This window comes from Pseudorca crassidens, chromosome 4, assembly GCF_039906515.1.
Source record: "Pseudorca crassidens isolate mPseCra1 chromosome 4, mPseCra1.hap1, whole genome shotgun sequence".
Classification (NCBI taxonomy): domain Eukaryota; kingdom Metazoa; phylum Chordata; class Mammalia; order Artiodactyla; family Delphinidae; genus Pseudorca; species Pseudorca crassidens.
Window position 1 is genome coordinate 29886082 of NC_090299.1, and position 19164 is coordinate 29905245.

Below are 19164 nucleotides of genomic sequence, written 5' to 3' on the forward strand. Positions count from 1 at the left end.
GATCCATGAAATGTCTTTTCATGCTTGAACAGCTTGGGAACCAGAATGCTAAAAGGCAGGCTCAGAAAACAACATTATTTCTCTTCGGTCAACAAAATGATTATTTTTGTCATTGTTTGTACTGTCCACATTCGATTGGGCACTTGCAATGCAGGCTAACCAGAGTTCACTGGCTCACATTCACACTAGATAGATTAGAGATTAAAGCAGATCAAAGATAAAAGGAGAGAAAAGAAGTGACCCCATGCCCCAGGATGAAGGATGCAGTTTGGGGAAGTCCTTCCTTGCCAATCAGTAACCCAGCAGAGAGACTGCCCCAAGGTTCTGAACCAATGCTCTACTGGTTCAGAAACGTACCGTCCACATAAAGAGCCCATAGCTGAGAAATACAATGAGGAAGAGAGAATAGAAAAAAATCTCCTTGGTCATATTTCTCCTTGAGAAAAGTATAGGAATAAAAATGAGTAGAGTCGATTAAGGAGAGAAATGTTGGTGAGAGAATGGTGGATCCCCTGAACATGTTTTCATTTTCTTATTTTCCACAACACTAATCACCCTTCTCCACCTCTTCCTCACTGATGGTCTCCCAAAGTAACTCATTGCAAAACTAATCCATGACCCACTGTTTATGGGCACAGGCCCGTTTTTCTGGCTCAAGTTAAAATCCAGCCCACTGCACTGCCAGTTTTCCAACCACATGCCCCTCTGCCAGAAGAACATAGGTTCCAAGATTCTGGCCTGGGTTGGGGAAGGCAGCTGATGGAACCAAATTTGTTTCTGCTGCTTCTCCTCCTAGCTTGGGTGCTCGGCTTTCTCCCACTCGCACCGATATCTGCAGCAGCAGTTGGTGTCAATGACAGATCTGACGGCTGGGAGACTGAGCCTCTCACCACAGCCCTGAGACAGCATGCTGCTCGTGACAGCAGCAAGTGTTTTTGATTTTTTAAGAAATAAGATACAGATTGTGTTTCTCCTTCTCTCCCATGATTTAAATAAGATGAACTAAACTTGCTACCCAAAACCTGAAGGAAGTAACATACAGGCTGACAATGAGATCTGGAAAATTAAAGAGTCCACAAGTCATGAAGTTTCAAAGAACTGAGGACATTCTATAACTAAGTCCACCCAGAACCACACACTTAGGGACTCTCCAGAGACAGGGGGGATCTTAGAGCTCATGTAATCCAAACGCCTTGGAGTCCTAATGAAGAAACAAGGGTTCAGTGACTTGCTGAAAATTAGCCAACTGGTTAGAAGAGTAAAGCCAGAATTCACATTTCTTATTGTATTTCTGTACTCAAGTTCCACCAAAAAATAAGTATACGCTGAATGCCTACAACAAGCAGAGACAGATGGTCACTTGTTAAGTCAAAAGCATAGCCACAGGAAAGCTGTTCTCTGAAATGCACATGAAGTAGAGGCTGGGGAGTGGGAGAAGTGGTGTGGGAAGGACCCCAAATGATGCCTTTGCCCCTTGACAACCTCTCCCTAACAGCCTTTTCCCTATGTGCCCACAGGTTTCAATTCCCCACGGACCTGCCATATAGTCCAGCCTCTTCCACAACATATACCACAAATGATACCAACAACACACACACACACACACACACACACACACACACACACACACACACACACACACACACACACACACACACGGAACCAGTCAGATTATCTCTGACGGGATTCTGAAAATGGAAATTCCAGCAATTTCAAGAGAGCCTGTCCCAAGTCTGCCCTCTAGTGTTCTAAGATCAATTACTGAAGTGGATGATCTATGAAGCATTTTGAACTTCGCAGTTACTATGCTTTTTGGAAAATATACAGGGCTGCCAGATAAAATACAGGATACCCAGTAAAATTTGAATTTAAAATTGAACTTTCAGTATTAGCATGAATTTAACTAGGTGTCCTGTATTTTTATTGGCTAAATCTGGCAACTGTTTTGCTGCTGAAGTTTAAGGACTTAATATGTGTGTGAGAAAAGAAATTTTAACAAAATTAGGAGCATAATCTTGGGTTTTTAAGGCATCCATCTGAAAGGGATCGCCGAAAAATGGGGAAAGACTTTCCACAAACACATAAAAAGCTAAGTTATAGCAAGAAAGTACATGCTAGAAAAAAGATCCCATAAATGTCTCGTGCATTACATTATGGCACTAGTTTAGCTTATCTGATTACTTTAATTTAGGACACAGTTCCCCCACCCTCACTGCCCACCCAGGACCTCCCACTTCTTGTGGTGTTAGGTAACATTAACACCAGCTGGAAGCTATAATAGATTCCAGTCTCTCTGAACTCAGTGAAGAATGAGAAAAAAAAATGAACTGGGATTAACGTAAAGCTTTATTGCTTTACATTTCTTGCTTCATGTATTTAATTTCTTGCTTCATGTACTGTGGTCACATTACCCAAGGCTGGGGGTAAGAGGACATCCCAGCCTCCTCATCTGCAGGCCTGGTACTGCTCGCATCTCTGCTCGACTCTTCATAAGGATTCTTCGGATTTTTCGATAGCAGCTTCTGAGTCCTGCCATAGAGCCAAAATATCAGCCAATCTCAAAACAAAATAAAACAGTAGCCTACTCAGTGACGGTCAAGGACAACTACTTTTGCTACTGAAATTTTGGTACTTAAAATGCATGGGACAGAAGAAGTATTAAGGAAACTAGGAGCCTAACTTTGGGTTTTAAGGTATCCTTACCTGCATTACTTTCCAGATGATGCTTCACTCTTTCCAAGGTACCGTGACGAGGGGTAGGAGGGCATGGGGTGGGCGGGAAGCCATGCATTCATTCATTCATTTATTCATGGACATATCGATTGAGTACTAACTATATCCTAGGCCCTGTCCTAGTGCCGGAGACATAGGAATGGAAAAAAACACAACAAAATCTCTACCTAAATGGACTTAGAATTTGTGAGGAGGAGGTGCCTACGGAAATAGTACCACAGCAATTGTGTGACACACACTATATTAGCTTCATTTTACAAGTGAAGCCAGTGGGATTGGAAGATAGTAGTGATGAACCCAAGGCACACAGCTACCAAGGGCAGCCCAGGAGCTGGGTCACAGTGCTGTGCCAACTACATATTGGCACCTGCCATCTACCTCTACAAGGATTATATCACAAGCTGCAGCAGCTGCTGACCTTCAACACCCACTGAAAGGAGTTCAGTGCGGAGATCAGGAATGAGGCGCCCTGTGCTCTGTGAAAAACTGGCAGAACAGGTCTTCAGATAATTAGATATTCTCAGGAAAAGATTTTATGAGCCCAATTCTTGCATCTCCTTGTATCTAGCAAAGCACTAAAATCCTTCACGTTGACGTCTCCCCCTCATGAGTAGCAGTAACCTTCACGAGACTAGCGGCAACCTTCTGCAAAAAATATGTGCTTGATTGCCTGTACTCCTCCTTCACCAAAGTCACATATATACTGACCTCGCCCCCTACCTCTTTGGAGCAGTTTCTCAGAGCTATCTGAAATGCCGTCTTCCGGGCTATAGTCCTCATTTTGCCCCAAATAAACTTAACTCATAACTCTCACGTTGTGCTTTTTTTTTTTTTTCAGTCGACGGATGCAAAGCCTAGGCTCCTTCCAGGTCTATGCAAGGCATGGTGTCATGTCCTGGGGGAGGGGGTGAAAGGGAGGGAGATCTAACATGAAAGTGGGATCCCTGTCCTCAAAGCATAGCCTTGAGAGGGAGAGAGACAGGTACATCACATACTGAGCAGCCATTTAAGGGAAACCAATGAAGGAAAGGTGGTGGGGAGACCACCAGCCAGCCTCAAGATTCCAAAATAGTGCTGCTGTCTTGGGGCAGATGGCATCTTAATTCGCTCTAGGAATGTAACCCTCAGTCAAACAGGCCTGTCTGACCATCGGAGGAAGGGCAATAAGGAAGGTAGGGGCTGCTGTGGAAGCCCCATCCCAGGAGCTGTGAATTCCATGAGACAGATGGAACCCCATCAGGAAATAGTGTGGGTTATTATTTTTAATCAAAAGCATCAAGGAAAAAAATTGAAGCGGTTAATATAAACAGTTCCAAAGTTGCAAGTTATAGTTTGTGACATAATACTTCCTGTTGATTTTTTTACAAAGCGGTTCTTCCAAGAAATAGTTTTATTTTTATTTTTTAAAGTCTTTCTTATTGAATTTGTTACAATATTGCTTCTGTTTTATGTTTTGGTGTTTTGGCCGCAAGGCATGTGGGATCTTAGCTCCCTGACCAGGGATCAAACCCACATCCCCTGCGTTGGAAGGCAAAGTCTTAACCACTGGACCGCCAGGGAAGTCCCCAACAAGTTTTATGAAGTAATAATAGTACAATACTTTTAAAATTATTTAGTTCCACAAACAATCTTTTCAGAGATACACAGGACAAATAGTGTCGGACAGTCAATCTAGACAAAACAGGTCAGATTGACACGAAGGGAGGAATAACTGATTTTAACTCTTTACAGAAAATTGCTAAACACACCTAACTGATAAACCCAATGCTAGGTCTGTATTTATTGGTGTATATGAGTGACGTGGCAATATTTAAACTGGCAGTTTTAATTTGAACTTAGCAGCATATTACTTACTATGTCATAGTCCATAGAATAAGAAAAAATACCTAGTAATTACAGTACACTTGGACTTGTTTCTTCCTTCCATTTTTTTCTACATTATTTGCCAATCATCTACTTTCCTTTTGGCATTCTGTCCAATGGGATGAAACACTGATTATTCAATATTCTTCCTACAAATATCCAAGATATTGATTGAACACCAGGCTAAAAAGTACGATGGTTACTGATGAACCACTGAATTAAAATTTCAAGTTTTTGCCTGAGAATCCTGTGTCTCAAGATAGAAAAGGATTTGGAATGTGTGACTCCTTGGGGAAGATTACGGTTCATGGAAAATCATAGCAATAACAAAAAGCATTTATTAAGTCATATATGCCAGACAAACTACAACAGTGCATAAAATGCTTTTCTGTATTGAGGATAGTGGAGGATGCTGGCTTACTTTTTAAGAAAGTGGAAAATGAGCAAACAATGTGATGCCCATTTCTTCACCCTAATGTAGTGGGTTTTTTTTTTTTTAAATAAATGTGTAAATATCATCGTTCCACAGTTCTGAACTTTTAACTTGAAATGACTAAAAACATAAACTCCAAGGACCCGAAACTTCCTTCCAAGTTGGGGAAGATAACTGAGTTTCTTGAACAGAAGTTAATACTTTGTGGGAAATCAACTCAATGGATGGCACCCATGAAAATTATAGTTATACAGGCCGGGGATGGCGTGACAGGAAGCACATGCTGCTAACAGAAAAAAAATGGAATATAAAAACGTGTGAGGGGGGCTTCCCTGGTGGCGCACTGGTTGAGCGTCTGCCTGCCGATGCGGGGGACGCGTGTTCGTGCCCCGGTCCGGGAGGATCCCACATGCCGCGGAGCGGCTGGGCGCGTGAGCCATGGACGCTGAGCCTGCGCGTCCGGAGCCTGTGCTCCGCAACGGGAGAGGCCACAACAGTAAGAGGCCCGCGTACCGCAAACAAAACAAAACAAAACAAACAAACAAAAAACGTGTGAGGTTAAGTAACAACCCAGTAAACTACATAGGTTTATGGGCAAAGACTGGAATGGAACAATAAATCCACTGATGTTTTAGAGCAATGAAATCCTGGACCGTTTTTTTGTTTTCTTTTACTGTTATTCCAGTTTTTAAATGAAATAAGTGTGTAGAAGCAGCTCATCTCAAGAAGCCCCTGGGAGGAGCTAGAAGGAGGTTGGAAGTTCCAATGGAAGCAAAGTCACCTGTATTTCTGAGCCCCGCACAGCCCCAGGAGCAGTAGCAGAAGCAGCACCACCACGCAGGCAGCCACCGCGGTGACGCTCCGCTGCCGCCCGTGGCCGGCATGGCGCAGTTCCCACCACTTCAAGTCTCGGTGCTGACATCGCTCTCCGACGTAGCCAACGACACAGCTGTGACAACATACAAACAGAGGTCAGCAGTGAGCCAAGGCCGAGAACGCTTATATTTTTGCACTCAATATCCAGCCGTCTCTCAACCTCTGCATTTCAGCTTCAGCTCTTTGGACATATGGAAAATCCATCAGGGTCAGTTGAAAGCACTCTAATTTACAAGTTAATGCAACACAGACTTCCCCCATTGGTCTGTTGGCCCTGGGATTAATGGGGGATTATTTGCATACCGCCTCTATAAGGCACTGCAGAACATTGATTAAAGATCAATTTCTGTTAGGCTAAAATCCTGTGAAGCTTCCTCTAAGACCAACATAAAGCAACCCTGCCCTAAGTGCCAAGGGAGTTTTCGAACAAATGTTCAGCCAGACTGCAATGAGTATAGGTCAGAGGAAGGAAGAAGAATTCAAAGCAGAGTCTTTCACTTGAGCCCAGGTTGTAAAAGAATGTTGAGTAGTCTCTGAACTGGAAGCATAGACCAGTCTGCAGAGGAAACCATTTTTCCTTCTTTTTTAAAATCACAGACTCAAAAGGACTCGGTGGTGACACACAAGCATTCGCCTACTTCTTCAAGGGAGAAGAACTAAGTGGAGGAAAAGAGGCATTCACCAACATCCTGCTGTTTCATTAGTGAAATTGTTACTGGAATTACCAGCGGGCAACGCAGCCTGCGAACCTTTAGATGAAAGTAAATGAAACAATGCTGCCATCTACTGGGAGTACATGCTTCCAGAAACTCTCAGGATCTTGGGTAGAATTATATTCTATTATTCTTCGCAAGAGCATAAACTTTAAAAATATTCTGTTAGAAATTTTGTGTTGCTCACTTGTTAGGAATTTATTCACCCTGGCTCTGGATCCACTCTCTGTATGTATATCCATGTCCCCACTTTGTTCCAAAAGGAGGTAAAGGAATGAATACACAGAGGACTGATACCAGTCCCCATGGGGGGAAGAGGCAGCAAGGGAAAAGCATTAGATGAAGCATGCATCATGGCTGAAGGCCCAGAAGGTCTCAAGTCTAGTCCTAGTTCTACCTGAGTTGGTTATAGGAGCTTTGGCGAGTCACTTTCAAAGACAGGAGGGAAAGTAACTAGTGATTGTTATGCACCTTATGTTTCCGATATTGTACTAGGCACTTTTATTCATTTTATTTTTGATGGTATATTCCCATTTTATAGATGAGGAAAGTGAGATTCAAAGGAGTTAAGTAATTTTTCACACGGCTCGTGAATGGCAGGTTTGATTCAAATGGTTCTCTGATTTCAAAGTCTGTGTTCTTTCTACTACATTGGGCCACTTCCAAAAAGAGTTTTAAGTTCCAGGCACCTCTGAAAAACTATTCTTCTAGAAGTGATCCTACCAGAGAATGCAGGATCTGAGTGTAGGAAGTATAAAGGACCATCAGGTTATTCCCGGCTTTCCTGTATGCTGTTTTAATTCTAGCTGTTCTTGGTTATAGACGTTTACTATCAACGCCTAGCAGCCACTTTTTTTTTTTTGCGGTACGCGGGCCTCTCACTGTTGTGGCCTCTCCCGTTGCGGAGCACAGGCTACGGACGCGCAGGCTCAATGGCCATGGCTCACAGACCCAGCCACTCCGCGGCATGTGGGATCTTCCCGGACCGGGGCACGAACCCGCATCCCCTGCATCGGCAGGCAGACTCTCAACCACTGCACCACCAGGGAAGCCCCTAGCAGCCACTTTTAAACTGTTGGGTATTAATAGGCCACACCTCCAATCCTCTCATAGATCTTAGGGTCTCAAGGAATATGCCACGCACGTGACAAGAGAACTGGGAGCCAAGGAGGCTGCAATATCAAAGCCTCTCAGCCTTATAAGGTCCAGAGCAATCAGCCAGCATTTCACAAGGGCAGGCCACACTCCACTAGTTCTTCAGGTTTTGTTTTGGTTTTTTTTTACATCTTTATTGGAGTATAATTGCTTTACAATGGTGTGTTAGTTTCTGCTTTATAACAAAGTGAATCAGTTATACATACACATATGTTCCCATATCTCTTCCCTCTTGCGTCTCCCTCCCTCCCACCCTCCCCTATCCCACCCCTCTAGGTGGTCACAAAGCACCGAGCTGATCTCCCTGTGCTATGCAGCTGCTTCCCACTAGCTATCTATTTTACATTTGGTAGTGTATATATGTCCATGCCACTCTCTCACTTCGTCCCAGCTTACCCTTCCCCCTCCCCGTGTCCTCAAGTCCATTCTCTACATCTGCGTCTTTATTCCTGTCCTGCCTCTAGGTTCTTCAGAACCTTTTTTTTTTTTTTAGATGCCACATATATACGTCAGCATATGGTATTTGTTTTTCTCTTTCTGACTTACTTCACTCTGTATGACAGACTTGAGGTCCATCCACTTCACTACAAATAACTCAATTTCGTTTCTTTGTATGGCTAATATTCCATTGTATATATGTGCCACATCTTTATCCATTCATCTGTCGATGGACACTTAGGTTGCTTCCATGTCCTGCCTATTGTAAATTGTGCTGCAATAAACATTGTGGTACATGACTTTTTTGAATTATGGTTTTCTCAGGGTATGTGCCCAGTAGTGGGATTGCTGGGTCATATGGTAGTTCTATTTTTAGTTTTTTAAGGAACCTCCATACTGTTCTCCATAGTGGCTGTATCAATTTACATTCCCACCAACAGTGCAAGAGTGTTCCCTTTTTTCCACATCCTCTTCAGCATTTATTGTTTGTAGATTTTTTGATGATGGCCATTCTGACCAGTGTGAGGTGATACCTCACTGTAGTTTTATTTGCATTTCTCTAATGATTAGTGATGTTGAGCATCCTTTCATGTGTTTGTTGGCAATCTGTATATCTTCTTTGGAGAAATGTCTGTTTAGGTCTTCTGCCCATTCACAACCCTTTTTTCATGAAACATTTCACAGCACTGTTGTTGGGAGAACTTGGGCTGAAGAAGACATGCCCCATAGGGTGTGGGTTGGTTCAAAGACAAACCAGAATGAGTGAGGACCTCTTCTGTGCTCAGGAGGTTTGGGGTCCTCTGAGAATCCCCAGAGTGGGGAATCTGTGAGGAGGACCTTGGGTGTGGAGACTTCCAGTTCCCACATCCTCTGCATCCCCGGGGCAGCCAGCGGGTCTTGCATCTGAGGGGAGCTTTCGTTGCCTCCAAACAAGGAAGGAAGTGCATTCCTTTATTAACGTGCTCACAACGTTAAGAACACTCTGTGTGGAATGATGCCTGTGAAGTGTTTCTAATAAAAGCTGGACTGGGAAGCACTCCTTAGAGATGTGTTATTATGGAATTAAAAAACTACAAGGTGAGGTCATTGGGGCGGGGAAGGAGGGAAGGGTTGGACATCTGATTAAACCACACTTTTATTAAACATAGAATTCAAAAACAAAGTAATGATCCAGATTAATGGGAACTCTGGTGATATTTTAAATGCTGCTTTTGATTGAAGGTCCTTAAATTTAAGTGTTAGATCTCGCTTACTTGTCATTTTGGAGCAACTCGTGTTTGAAACATTATTAGGGGAATATGATATATTCATCAGGATTTAATGACAGAAAGGAAAGCAGTGTGCTAAAGAGTTCACAAATCATTTGATGAATTGCTGCTATGAGGGCCAAATGAAATTAATGTGCTGACTGCAATAGGCAGCACATTATAGGCAGCACAAATAGGCAACCCTGCAGTACCCTTCTTCTTATTATAATGTCCTCTTTTCTTTTAACAGCTTTATTGGAGTATAATTGCTTTGCAATGGTGTGTTAGTTTCTGCTTTATAACAAAGTGAATCAGTTATACATATACATATGTTCCCATATCTCTTCCCTCTTGCGTCTCCCTCCCACCCTCCCTATCCCACCCCTCTAGGTGGTCACAAAGCACCGAGCTGATCTCCCTGTGCTATGCGGCTGCTTCCCACTAGCTATCTACTTTACATTTGGTAGTGTATATATGTCCATGCCACCCTCTCACTTCATCCCAGCTTCCCCTTCCCCTTCCCCATGTCCTCAAGTCCATTCTCTACATCTGAGTCTTTATTCCTGTCCTGCCCCAGGTTCATCAGAACCTTTTTTTTTTTTAGATTCCATATGTATGTGTTAGCATATGGTATTTGTTTTTCTCTTTCTGACTTACTTCACTTTGTATGACAGACTCTAGGTCTATAATGTCTTTAATAACCCAAAGTTAAAGTATCAGAGAGAAACACAAACCATTGCTAGGACACTTGTTTTCGTAATTCCATTGTCTGTAACAACAAGAAGACAGGAACAGGTAAAAACAATTTGATTCTTATTATCAAAATCAAGGATGATTATCATTAAGTACTAAATTTATCTTAGGTTAGAAAATCACAGCATGAAATATGACTATGAAAGCAGATTTCTATTAGAACTGAGTCATTTTTGCTAATATTCATGAGCATTTTTCACTGTTTGTGTCAGGCTGATGTGATTTATAATGCAAGGCCATTTACTTTGTCACAGAATATAACTTATTCTTCTTATAATTTAGACTATGTTCCCGCTGATTATTAGCGATAAAATAATCAAAGCCTCTAAGCTCATAGCATCTATTCATGAGGATCGAAGTATTTCATCATTCCTTCACTAGGCACAGAGAAAATTATCAATGAGTCAGGAGTCCAGCCATAGGAGACCTATTCATTTTTCAGTATCTATCAATTCCCTCCGATTGCCTTCAAATTATGAAAGTAATTAAAAGTAAGATTTGATACAAAACTAGATCTTCTGGGTGTGGTTTGTACTAAAAACTGAGGGGCATGGTTTCTGAGTGAGTGCAGTGGGAACACCTCATAGTTCCAGGGCTTCCTTGAACCCTCTCTTCAGGTTGACACTTAGCCCACTGAAACCATCACAGGGACAAAAGCAGAGCAAAGGCAGCCATGGCTGCATCCAGCAGTTGTTACCAAACAACAAAAATGTAAATGCCGGGCTTCCCTGGTGGCGCAGTGGTTGAGAGTCCGCCTGCCGATGCAGGGGACACGGGTTCGTGCCCCGGTCCGGGAAGATCCCACATGCCGCGGAGCACCTGGGCCCGTGAGCCATGGCCACTGAGCCTGCGCGTTCGGAGCCTGTGCTCCGCGACGGGAGAGGCCCGCGTAACGCAAAAAAAAAAAAAAAAAAAAAAAGTAAATGCCAACTATTAGGAAGTAAAGAGGGAAAAAATATGTTAGTTTTGAGCATTGAAGGCAAGAAGTCCAGTGTGAACATATATAACACTTTTTAAAATTCAGAAACATAGCATTGATGCGCTCCTTCTATTTGGCAGAAAATAAATCAAAGTTTTAAGAAATTCTCTCAGTTTAATCCCCAGCCTATACCAGTAGTAACATCAAGTTATTTAAATAAGAGGGAAAATAACCAGTTCCTTACATTTAATATTTACCACTAGCACCGGGTTAGGGGCAGGGGGTGGTGAAATATGCAGGAAAGGTGTAATACACACACAGAATTTATATATGTAAATAAAGGGTTACATATATAAATTATCTATTTTTCCCTATGGAAACGCCTAATTATAGAAAAATCGCAGTATAAGTTTTCTGAATCTGCTAAAAGTTATGGGCTGCGATATCATATCTCTGTGCCATCAGACAAATAGCTTGACTTACTTGCAGGCGTAGCTGTCGACCGCTTCAAGATACATACACACGCCGCCATGGAGGCAGTACCCATCGTGGGACGGGGGACATTCGGGGTAAATATTTCTCCCAGGAGAGCGGCCATCCTCCCTGGGATGAGAGGGTGGAGTTGAGTCTAGAAGAAGCAAAGGCATTTCTTTTACTTTCTGAAGTGATTGGGGTCTTTCAGATATCGATATCAGGAAGTAGTTTCCGTGAACAATTTGTGAGATAGACCAATAGTTGTGATAGAGAACAACGGTTTCACTTTCTTAACCAGACCTCGTGTCCTTCACCATGGAGCCAGCCATTCTTTCCTTAGGTGCAGCATTATTTGACATAAAGCATGTTGGAAGCTGTAAGAGAATGGTCAATCCCAAGACCATATGAATTCCGAGTGCAGATCTCATTATAAAAGCACATCCATCATCCAAAAACAGCAGTTAGCTTAAGAGCGTCTCACTGAACAACAGTATCTCTTGATGACTTATAAACCACCTACCGCTACACAGTCCACTACCACTAGTTTCCTGGGAGTCTCAAAAATTTCTCCCACACGAGACTTTCTTCTAAAAACTATTTAAGTTGTAGGGGAGCCCTCAAAGACAAGATTAGCAACTTTGACAGAAAGGAAATGTTACCATAACAGAGGGGATGCCAAAGTGGGGAAGTCCGTTTTATTGAATGGTTTGCTGCTCTTGAAAAGGAAAACATTAGGGTGTGTAGCTGACTACATAAATATTAGGAGTCTTTCAGTACCTTTAAGAACAGCAAATTATTTGAGAAAATAATATGCTAAAAAAACAGAGACCCGAGCAAGTGCAGAACCTTCCTTTCTCAGGATGTTTTCTGCTTGCAGAGCTGAGACAGGTAAATAGCTGGCGATGACTTAGCTGACCCTGGCTTCTAGGGTCTATGAAGCCAGCTCCCCTTCTGGGTGCTGATGGTAAGAAGATACTGCTGTTATGGGGGAGGGTTCAGGAAGAAGGAAGCGACAATTATTAACATTTTTGAAGTTCTGATTCAGATCAAGAAATACTGACTTAAAAAAAAATTAAATGCAATTTTATTAAGAATTTCAAATGACATATGTCAAATTTCTAGAATGGAATAGGACCATTTTGAAACTGGAGAGATGGCATAGATGAACACTGATATCCCTTGTAACTCCAACTTTATTTAAAAAAACAATTCCTCTGCAAACCATATTCCCCCTTATATAACGAGATGAAATAGTATCTACCTCTTCACTTTGGCAACAGCTATTTCCTAAAGGAATGGGAAAAAAAAAAATAGTGATTCTGCTACTTCTTTAAGTTCATTAAAAATGGGATTCTATCTTTAGATTAAAATTTTTAAGTTCAGAAAAAGCTTATTTTAAAATCCTTGAAAGTGATTCAAAATGCTAAGAGTCCGGACATCCTCCCCAACCTGTCTAGCCCTGCAGAGCTTTCCCAGCAGCCCCCAAAATCAACACTACAAATCAGGACATTAGCTGCATAGTTAAAGAGAACCACCTGTGTTCCCACCTTTATTGAATTGTGAATAATAAAAAAGGATTTATTCCAGATGCTATTAAATTAAGAAAACTTGGGCCATTTCACATTCTCAACCACAGCATCAATCTAATCAGGAAAGTAAACTCACCAGCCTGATTGAACTGAACGATTTCTAGAAGCTCTAATGGAAATACACTTGGGTACTGATTTTTTCAGAATCGAGTCCCTCCCCTTGGATCTGGACCACCCACCAACCTACCAGGGCAAATCCGTCCAGGTTCAGATGAGTTGCCAGCACATGTGCAGGTGTAGTTTCCCTCCGTATTTGTACAGGCGGCATTTTCCCCACAGGTGTGCACACCCAGTTGGCACTCATCAATATCTGTCAGGAAAGGGGAGCAGGAAAGAGAAAAGTAGGGTGCAGAGGAGACAGAGGGTGGTATAATTGGAAACCCCAATATTCTGGAAAGGGAGCATCTTCAACTTCTGTCATGCCACATGTTCTCAGAGCTCTATACATTTTTAGATTCAAAAATTCTATTATAAATGTTGGAGAGAGAGATGGACTGGGCCCCTTGGCTCCTTGCCCATGCAGGTAAACTCCTGACATGAGGCTGGAAGTTTTCCTACTGCTTGGAAAGAAAGGAAATTTCCCAGCACATGTAGCTCAGTGGGAAAGTTGGAGATGGTAAACTATCTCTAGGTAAACATTTAGTAGTTCAGATCATATCAAATTCAACATTTTTGCCTTTTTTACATAAATATGAACAAAGTCATCACTTTTTTCCCAACTACCCATCTTTTATTTTCTCAGTTACCACCACCCTAACCTTTAGGTCCTTCTTCTCTTCAATTTTCCATTGCTGTAAGAGGAGCAGCCTTACAACATTCCCTGCATCCCATCTCTCCTCCACTTCTCTCCTAAACACCAGTGCCACATTAATCTTCCCGAACCACGTCTCCCGTCACTGCACCACTCGACTCAGATGCTGCCAGTAGTTGTCTGTTTCCTAGAGCTGTGCTGCCTCATATGGTAGCCATCGCCATATGTAGGTACTGAGCACCTGAACTGCAGCTAGTCCACACTGAAATGTACTGTAAGTGTAAAACACACGCCAGATTTTGTGGACGTAGTACCAACTATGAAAGAACATAAAATATATCAGTAATTTTTATATTATAGATAGCTAATGAGAACCAACTGTATAGCACAGGGAACTCTACTCAGTGCTCTGTGGTGACCTAAATAGGAAGGAAATCCAAAAAAGAGGGGATATATGTATACGTATAGCTGACTCACTTTGCTGTACAGCAGAAACTAACACAACACTGTAAAGCAACTATACTCCAATTTTAAAATAATGATGATACTTTTTTATATTGATTATACATTAAGCTGTTAATATTTGGGATATATATTGAATTAAATAAAATATTATTAAAATTAAGTTCACCTGTTTCTTTTTGCTTTTTGTAATGTAGCTACAAAAAATTTAAAATTATATATGTGACTCACATTATATTTCTACTGGATGGTGCTGGTCTAGAGAAGTAAAACCCCAATGCCTGAATTTCAGATTCTAGTTTTCCACAAATATAACTCAACTTACCTGTTATGGACTGAATTGCATCTCCCCAAAATTCATATGTTGAAGCCCTAACCCCCAGAGTGACTATATTTGGAGACAGGACCTATAAGGAAGCAATCAAGCTTATATGAAGTCATAAGAGTGAGGCCCTAATCCAACGGGATTGATGTCCTTCTAAGAAGAGGAAGAGATACCAGAGGTATCTCTCTCTCCCTCTCTCACTCTCTCCACAAGCCACAGAGGAAAGGGCAGGTGAGTGTGGAGTAAGAAGGGGGCCGTCTGCAAGCCAGGAAGAGTCCTCACCAGGAACCAAATCTGCCAGCACCTTAATTTGGGACTCCTGGCCTCCAGAACTCTAAGAAAATAAATGTCTGTTGTTTAGGCCACCCAGTCTACACAGTACTTTTGATGGTAGCCAGAGCAGATGGAGACATCACCTTGCCAGACCCAGTTTCTGTTCTCCTTCACACAAGTATAGACACACAGTCTACACTTAAGACTCTAGGCTTTTCTCTACCCCCCCCCCAAATAAGACCTGTGATATGTTCATGCCTGCAGTGTTCCCCACTCCTTCACATTTCTGCATAATAAAAATGTACTTATGCCCCCAGTTCCATCCAAAACGAAACTTCCTCCATGAAGTCTTTCCCAATACCTCAAACAGATATGTCTACCGGTTCTGAACTTCCACTTAGTTTTTACTTCTCTTATGATGCATACCTTTCTTCACCCCTTATCACAGTTGCATTTCTTTTAGATCATATTCTCCATGCCTTCCTCATCTCGGCATTCCTCACAGATCCCAGTACTGTGTCTTTGCACTAATAGGGGTCAATTAAATATTTGCCACATTGAATCGCTAACCTGAATAGCCCAAAGGGAGTCTTTTTTTTTTTTTAAACTGACATCCTACTGCAATCTCTATGAACCATCACCTTGAGAATGAGAGAGAAGCAAAAATGATGTACTGTTGGCCAAGAAACACAGCTACTCTTAAGAATAACAACAACAGTTTTATATAGCACTTATTGTGTGCCGGGCATGGTTCAAAGCACTGTATCTACTACATCTCTATATCTACTGTATATACATGGGGCTGGGGGGCAGTGCGGAGAACAAGAACAAGCTCAGGGCTTCCATGTGGCCCGAGACGCCACGCCAACCAGGCAGGCTGGGCCATGACACTCTGCTCTATGGATTGAGATGCGTGAGTAACAGAGTGAGAATCCAGAGTATAATGAGTTTAAACATCCAAGAAAGTATACCTTCCTTTTTCTTCAAAGTAAATTAAATATAAAGCCTGTTTGTCTAAATTATCTAGGAGCCTGCTTAATTAGAGCAGTGACATTTTCCCAATTGACAGCCAAATATGTGCTGAAAAGAGCCTTTACAGATGTCTGTGGACTCCACAAAACTAATCTGATAAACGTCTGATTTAAACCAACCAGGTCCAGAAAATTGGTAGTTACGACTGATATTTCATCTTTAACCTCAACATGTGCGAGAAAGCAATGCCATTTTAGTTTGTTATCAAGGCATCTGCCCCTCACAGCAAAAAGATTTTTATGTTTTCAGAAGGAAAGGAAAATACTGAAAGAGACATGTTAAAGCCCCATAAAACTTGAGATAACTATTTTACCGGGCCAAGATGGCTTCAGGCAGGTCTTCACTTGTACCGTGACATTGTGTTACACCTGGAATGGTACATGACATCCACTAGGTGAACTCCCAACCCAGCAAGCCACACCCAGACCTTGGCAGAGGATGGTGATTATGAAAGAGTCTTAATCATTCCTTGCTTGATTCTAAATGTCAACGGCTTGAACTTATCAAGAGCCAGCTGTGAGCCCTTTCACAGAACCACGCCTCCTTCCCTTTACACACAGCCGTGACCTCCAACAAACCCACATCAGCCCTGCAGTTCACCACGGTTCAATTGCCAAATTCAGTGACAAAGAAAATGCTGCCCAGTTCCCCCCATGATGGCTCGAGGTGTGGAGTTATCGATGAGGCACTGATGTCACTCAACCCCTGGAGAAAGAATTAGAAAGGCAGAGGGGAAAACAGCCTCTGCAGAGTGTAGAAGCTGACTAGTGCGGTCATGGCCAAAGGGCACGAAATTGACTATTTACCCCAAACTGAAATACGTCAGTTTGAACAGATCACACAACTCCTCTTTTAGTCTTAAACATGTGTGTCAGCGCAATTCTCTCCTGTCTTTTCTTGGCCCGCCACACCCAGTGTTTGGTGATTCTCCAAGGCCTGCCTTCACCCTTGGCCCTCTGCACACAGCTCTCTTACCGAGGCAGTGGATCCCATCTCCCTGGTAGCCTTCTGAGCACCGGCAGACATGGCCGCCTTCAGTATTGATGCACTTGGAGGAGGTGGGAGGGCAAACTGAGATACCCATCTGACATTCATCTATATCTGTGGGCAAAATGATGAGCTAGTGAAATACATAGGCAATCCTGGTATAAAGGAAAAGAGTAGGAAAGGATAGTATAATCTTACATACAATCATCCAGCCATTTACAGGTACTGCTTGCAAACGTGATGCAAACCCTCCATCTTGGACTTAAAGTTCATTTCTGAATCAATTTTTACAGATTTCTCAGTGTTTCATTAGTGTAAGTAAATCACTTTGTGCCAGAGTTTCAGACCATAAGAACATTTACAATAATGGCTATCAATGTAAAATAGTAACCCATCCAGCAAAACCTATTTAATAAACTAAAACTTATGACCTAAGCCTTTGGGTGGGGGGAAGCTGTGTTTTTATTGGAATTGGGGAGTTTATAAATTTGACTTGAACTCAAATTCATGCTTTTAAAGCTAATTATAAATTCTTCTCCTTGGGGCTTCCCTGGTGGCGCAGTGGTTAAGAATCCGCCTGCCAACGCAGGGGACACAGGTTTGAGCCCTGATTCGGGAAGATCCCACATGCCGTGGAGCAACTAAGCCCATGCGCCACAACTACTGAGCCTGTGCTCTATAGCCCACGAGCCACAACTACTGGGCCCGCGTGCCACAACTACTGAAGCCCACGTGCCTAGAGCCTGTGCTCCGCAGCAAGAGAAGCCACTGTGATGAGAAGCCCGTGCACCGCAATGAAGAGTAGCCCCCGCTCGCAAAGACTAGAGAGTCTGCGTGCAGCAACAAAGACCCAACACAGCCAAAAATAAAGTAAATGAAATAAATATTTTTTAAAAATCAATTATATTAAAAATATTCTTCTCCTTAATGTCAATTGTCTATATCATGGAATTTTAATATAACTCAATGTAATATAACAATATGTTATGTTTCTTATTTTCTATTCATACACCCATTACCTTTTTAGCTAATATCAAATAATGTATTCAATCCTGAGGGAGATTTTGAATCAGTATGATCTGAGAGAATGTTTCTGATTCACTATTTTCCAGATATTGTGTGTATTTGGATTTTGCTCTTACCAGAACACTGTTTTCCATCTCCAGCAAATCCTTTCAAACACCGACACGTGACATTCTCTCCCTCTGAAACACACCAAGCCTGTGTACTGCATCCCAAGGCACTACAGTCATCATCATCTGCAAACAGCGAGAACCCCACAGGATTATTTCCAGACCTCAGAGAAGAAAATGGACTTCAATGTTTTGCATTCTACCAAAAATTCCAGTACTTCCTTTCTCAAGTTCTGGGGCAGGTTAACCTCCAAATAGAAACACTGTGCTGATCTGTAAGCTATATCTATATTAAAGGATCCACAAACCATATGTTTCTGTTTACATGCTCTCAACAAATCTTTAGTCTTAAAGAATTATGTGGTGTTCAAAGACCCCCGTGTGAACTTATTTATAATTTTTTAAAGCATTTGCAAATTTGAACTATACAATTTCTAGGACTAAATGGACTCAAACTTCAAAAATTGTATTGCTTTATTTGAGAATTCCCAACCGTTGTGACATACAAAAGGGGTCAATATATTCTTATCTCTCAAAGATACGCAACTAATATGTAGCAAGTAGATCTGTGTACCAACATGGCAAAGAGATTTAACCGTAAAAAGATTTATTGTCAATTTACTAAAATTATGTTTGATATATAATAGAATGTATATGTCAAAATGTATGTTTATTATCAAGATTTATGCTGTGACTTGCAAACCTCAAGGCACTTTTTTTTTTTTCAAATTTATTATTTTTGGCTGTGTTGGGTCTTTGTTACTGTGTGCGGGCTTTCTCTAGTTGCGGCAAGCGGGGGCTACTCTTCGTTGCAGCGCGCAGGCTTCTCATTGCGGTGGCTTTTCTTGTTGCAGAGCATGGGCTCTAGGTGCGTGGGCTTCAGTAGTTGTGGCTCATGGCCTCTAGAGCACAGGCTCAGTAGTTGTGGCACACAGGCTTGGCTGCTCTGTGGCATATGGGATCTTCCCGGACCAGGGCTCGAACCCGTGTCCCCTGCATTGGCAAGCG

At 42.1% G+C, this 19164-nt stretch overlaps 1 protein-coding gene across 2 annotated transcripts in view; it reads right to left on the reverse strand.

Moving 5' to 3' along the window:
• Nucleotides 1-19164, reverse strand: part of EGF (epidermal growth factor) — a 94486-nt gene that overhangs the window by 4479 nt on the left and 70843 nt on the right. Inside the window, exons 17-22 of one of the 2 annotated variants that reach the window (XM_067735321.1) lie at nt 18166-18282; nt 17012-17137; nt 13381-13503; nt 11614-11758; nt 5811-5978; nt 2412-2529 (exon numbers count right to left, since the gene is read on the reverse strand). In XM_067735321.1, the coding sequence (XP_067591422.1) occupies nt 2412-2529; nt 5811-5978; nt 11614-11758; nt 13381-13503; nt 17012-17137; nt 18166-18282 (797 nt within the window). The remainder of the gene's footprint in view (nt 1-2411; nt 2530-5810; nt 5979-11613; nt 11759-13380; nt 13504-17011; nt 17138-18165; nt 18283-19164) is intronic. The other variant, XM_067735322.1, reaches the window with a different exon arrangement.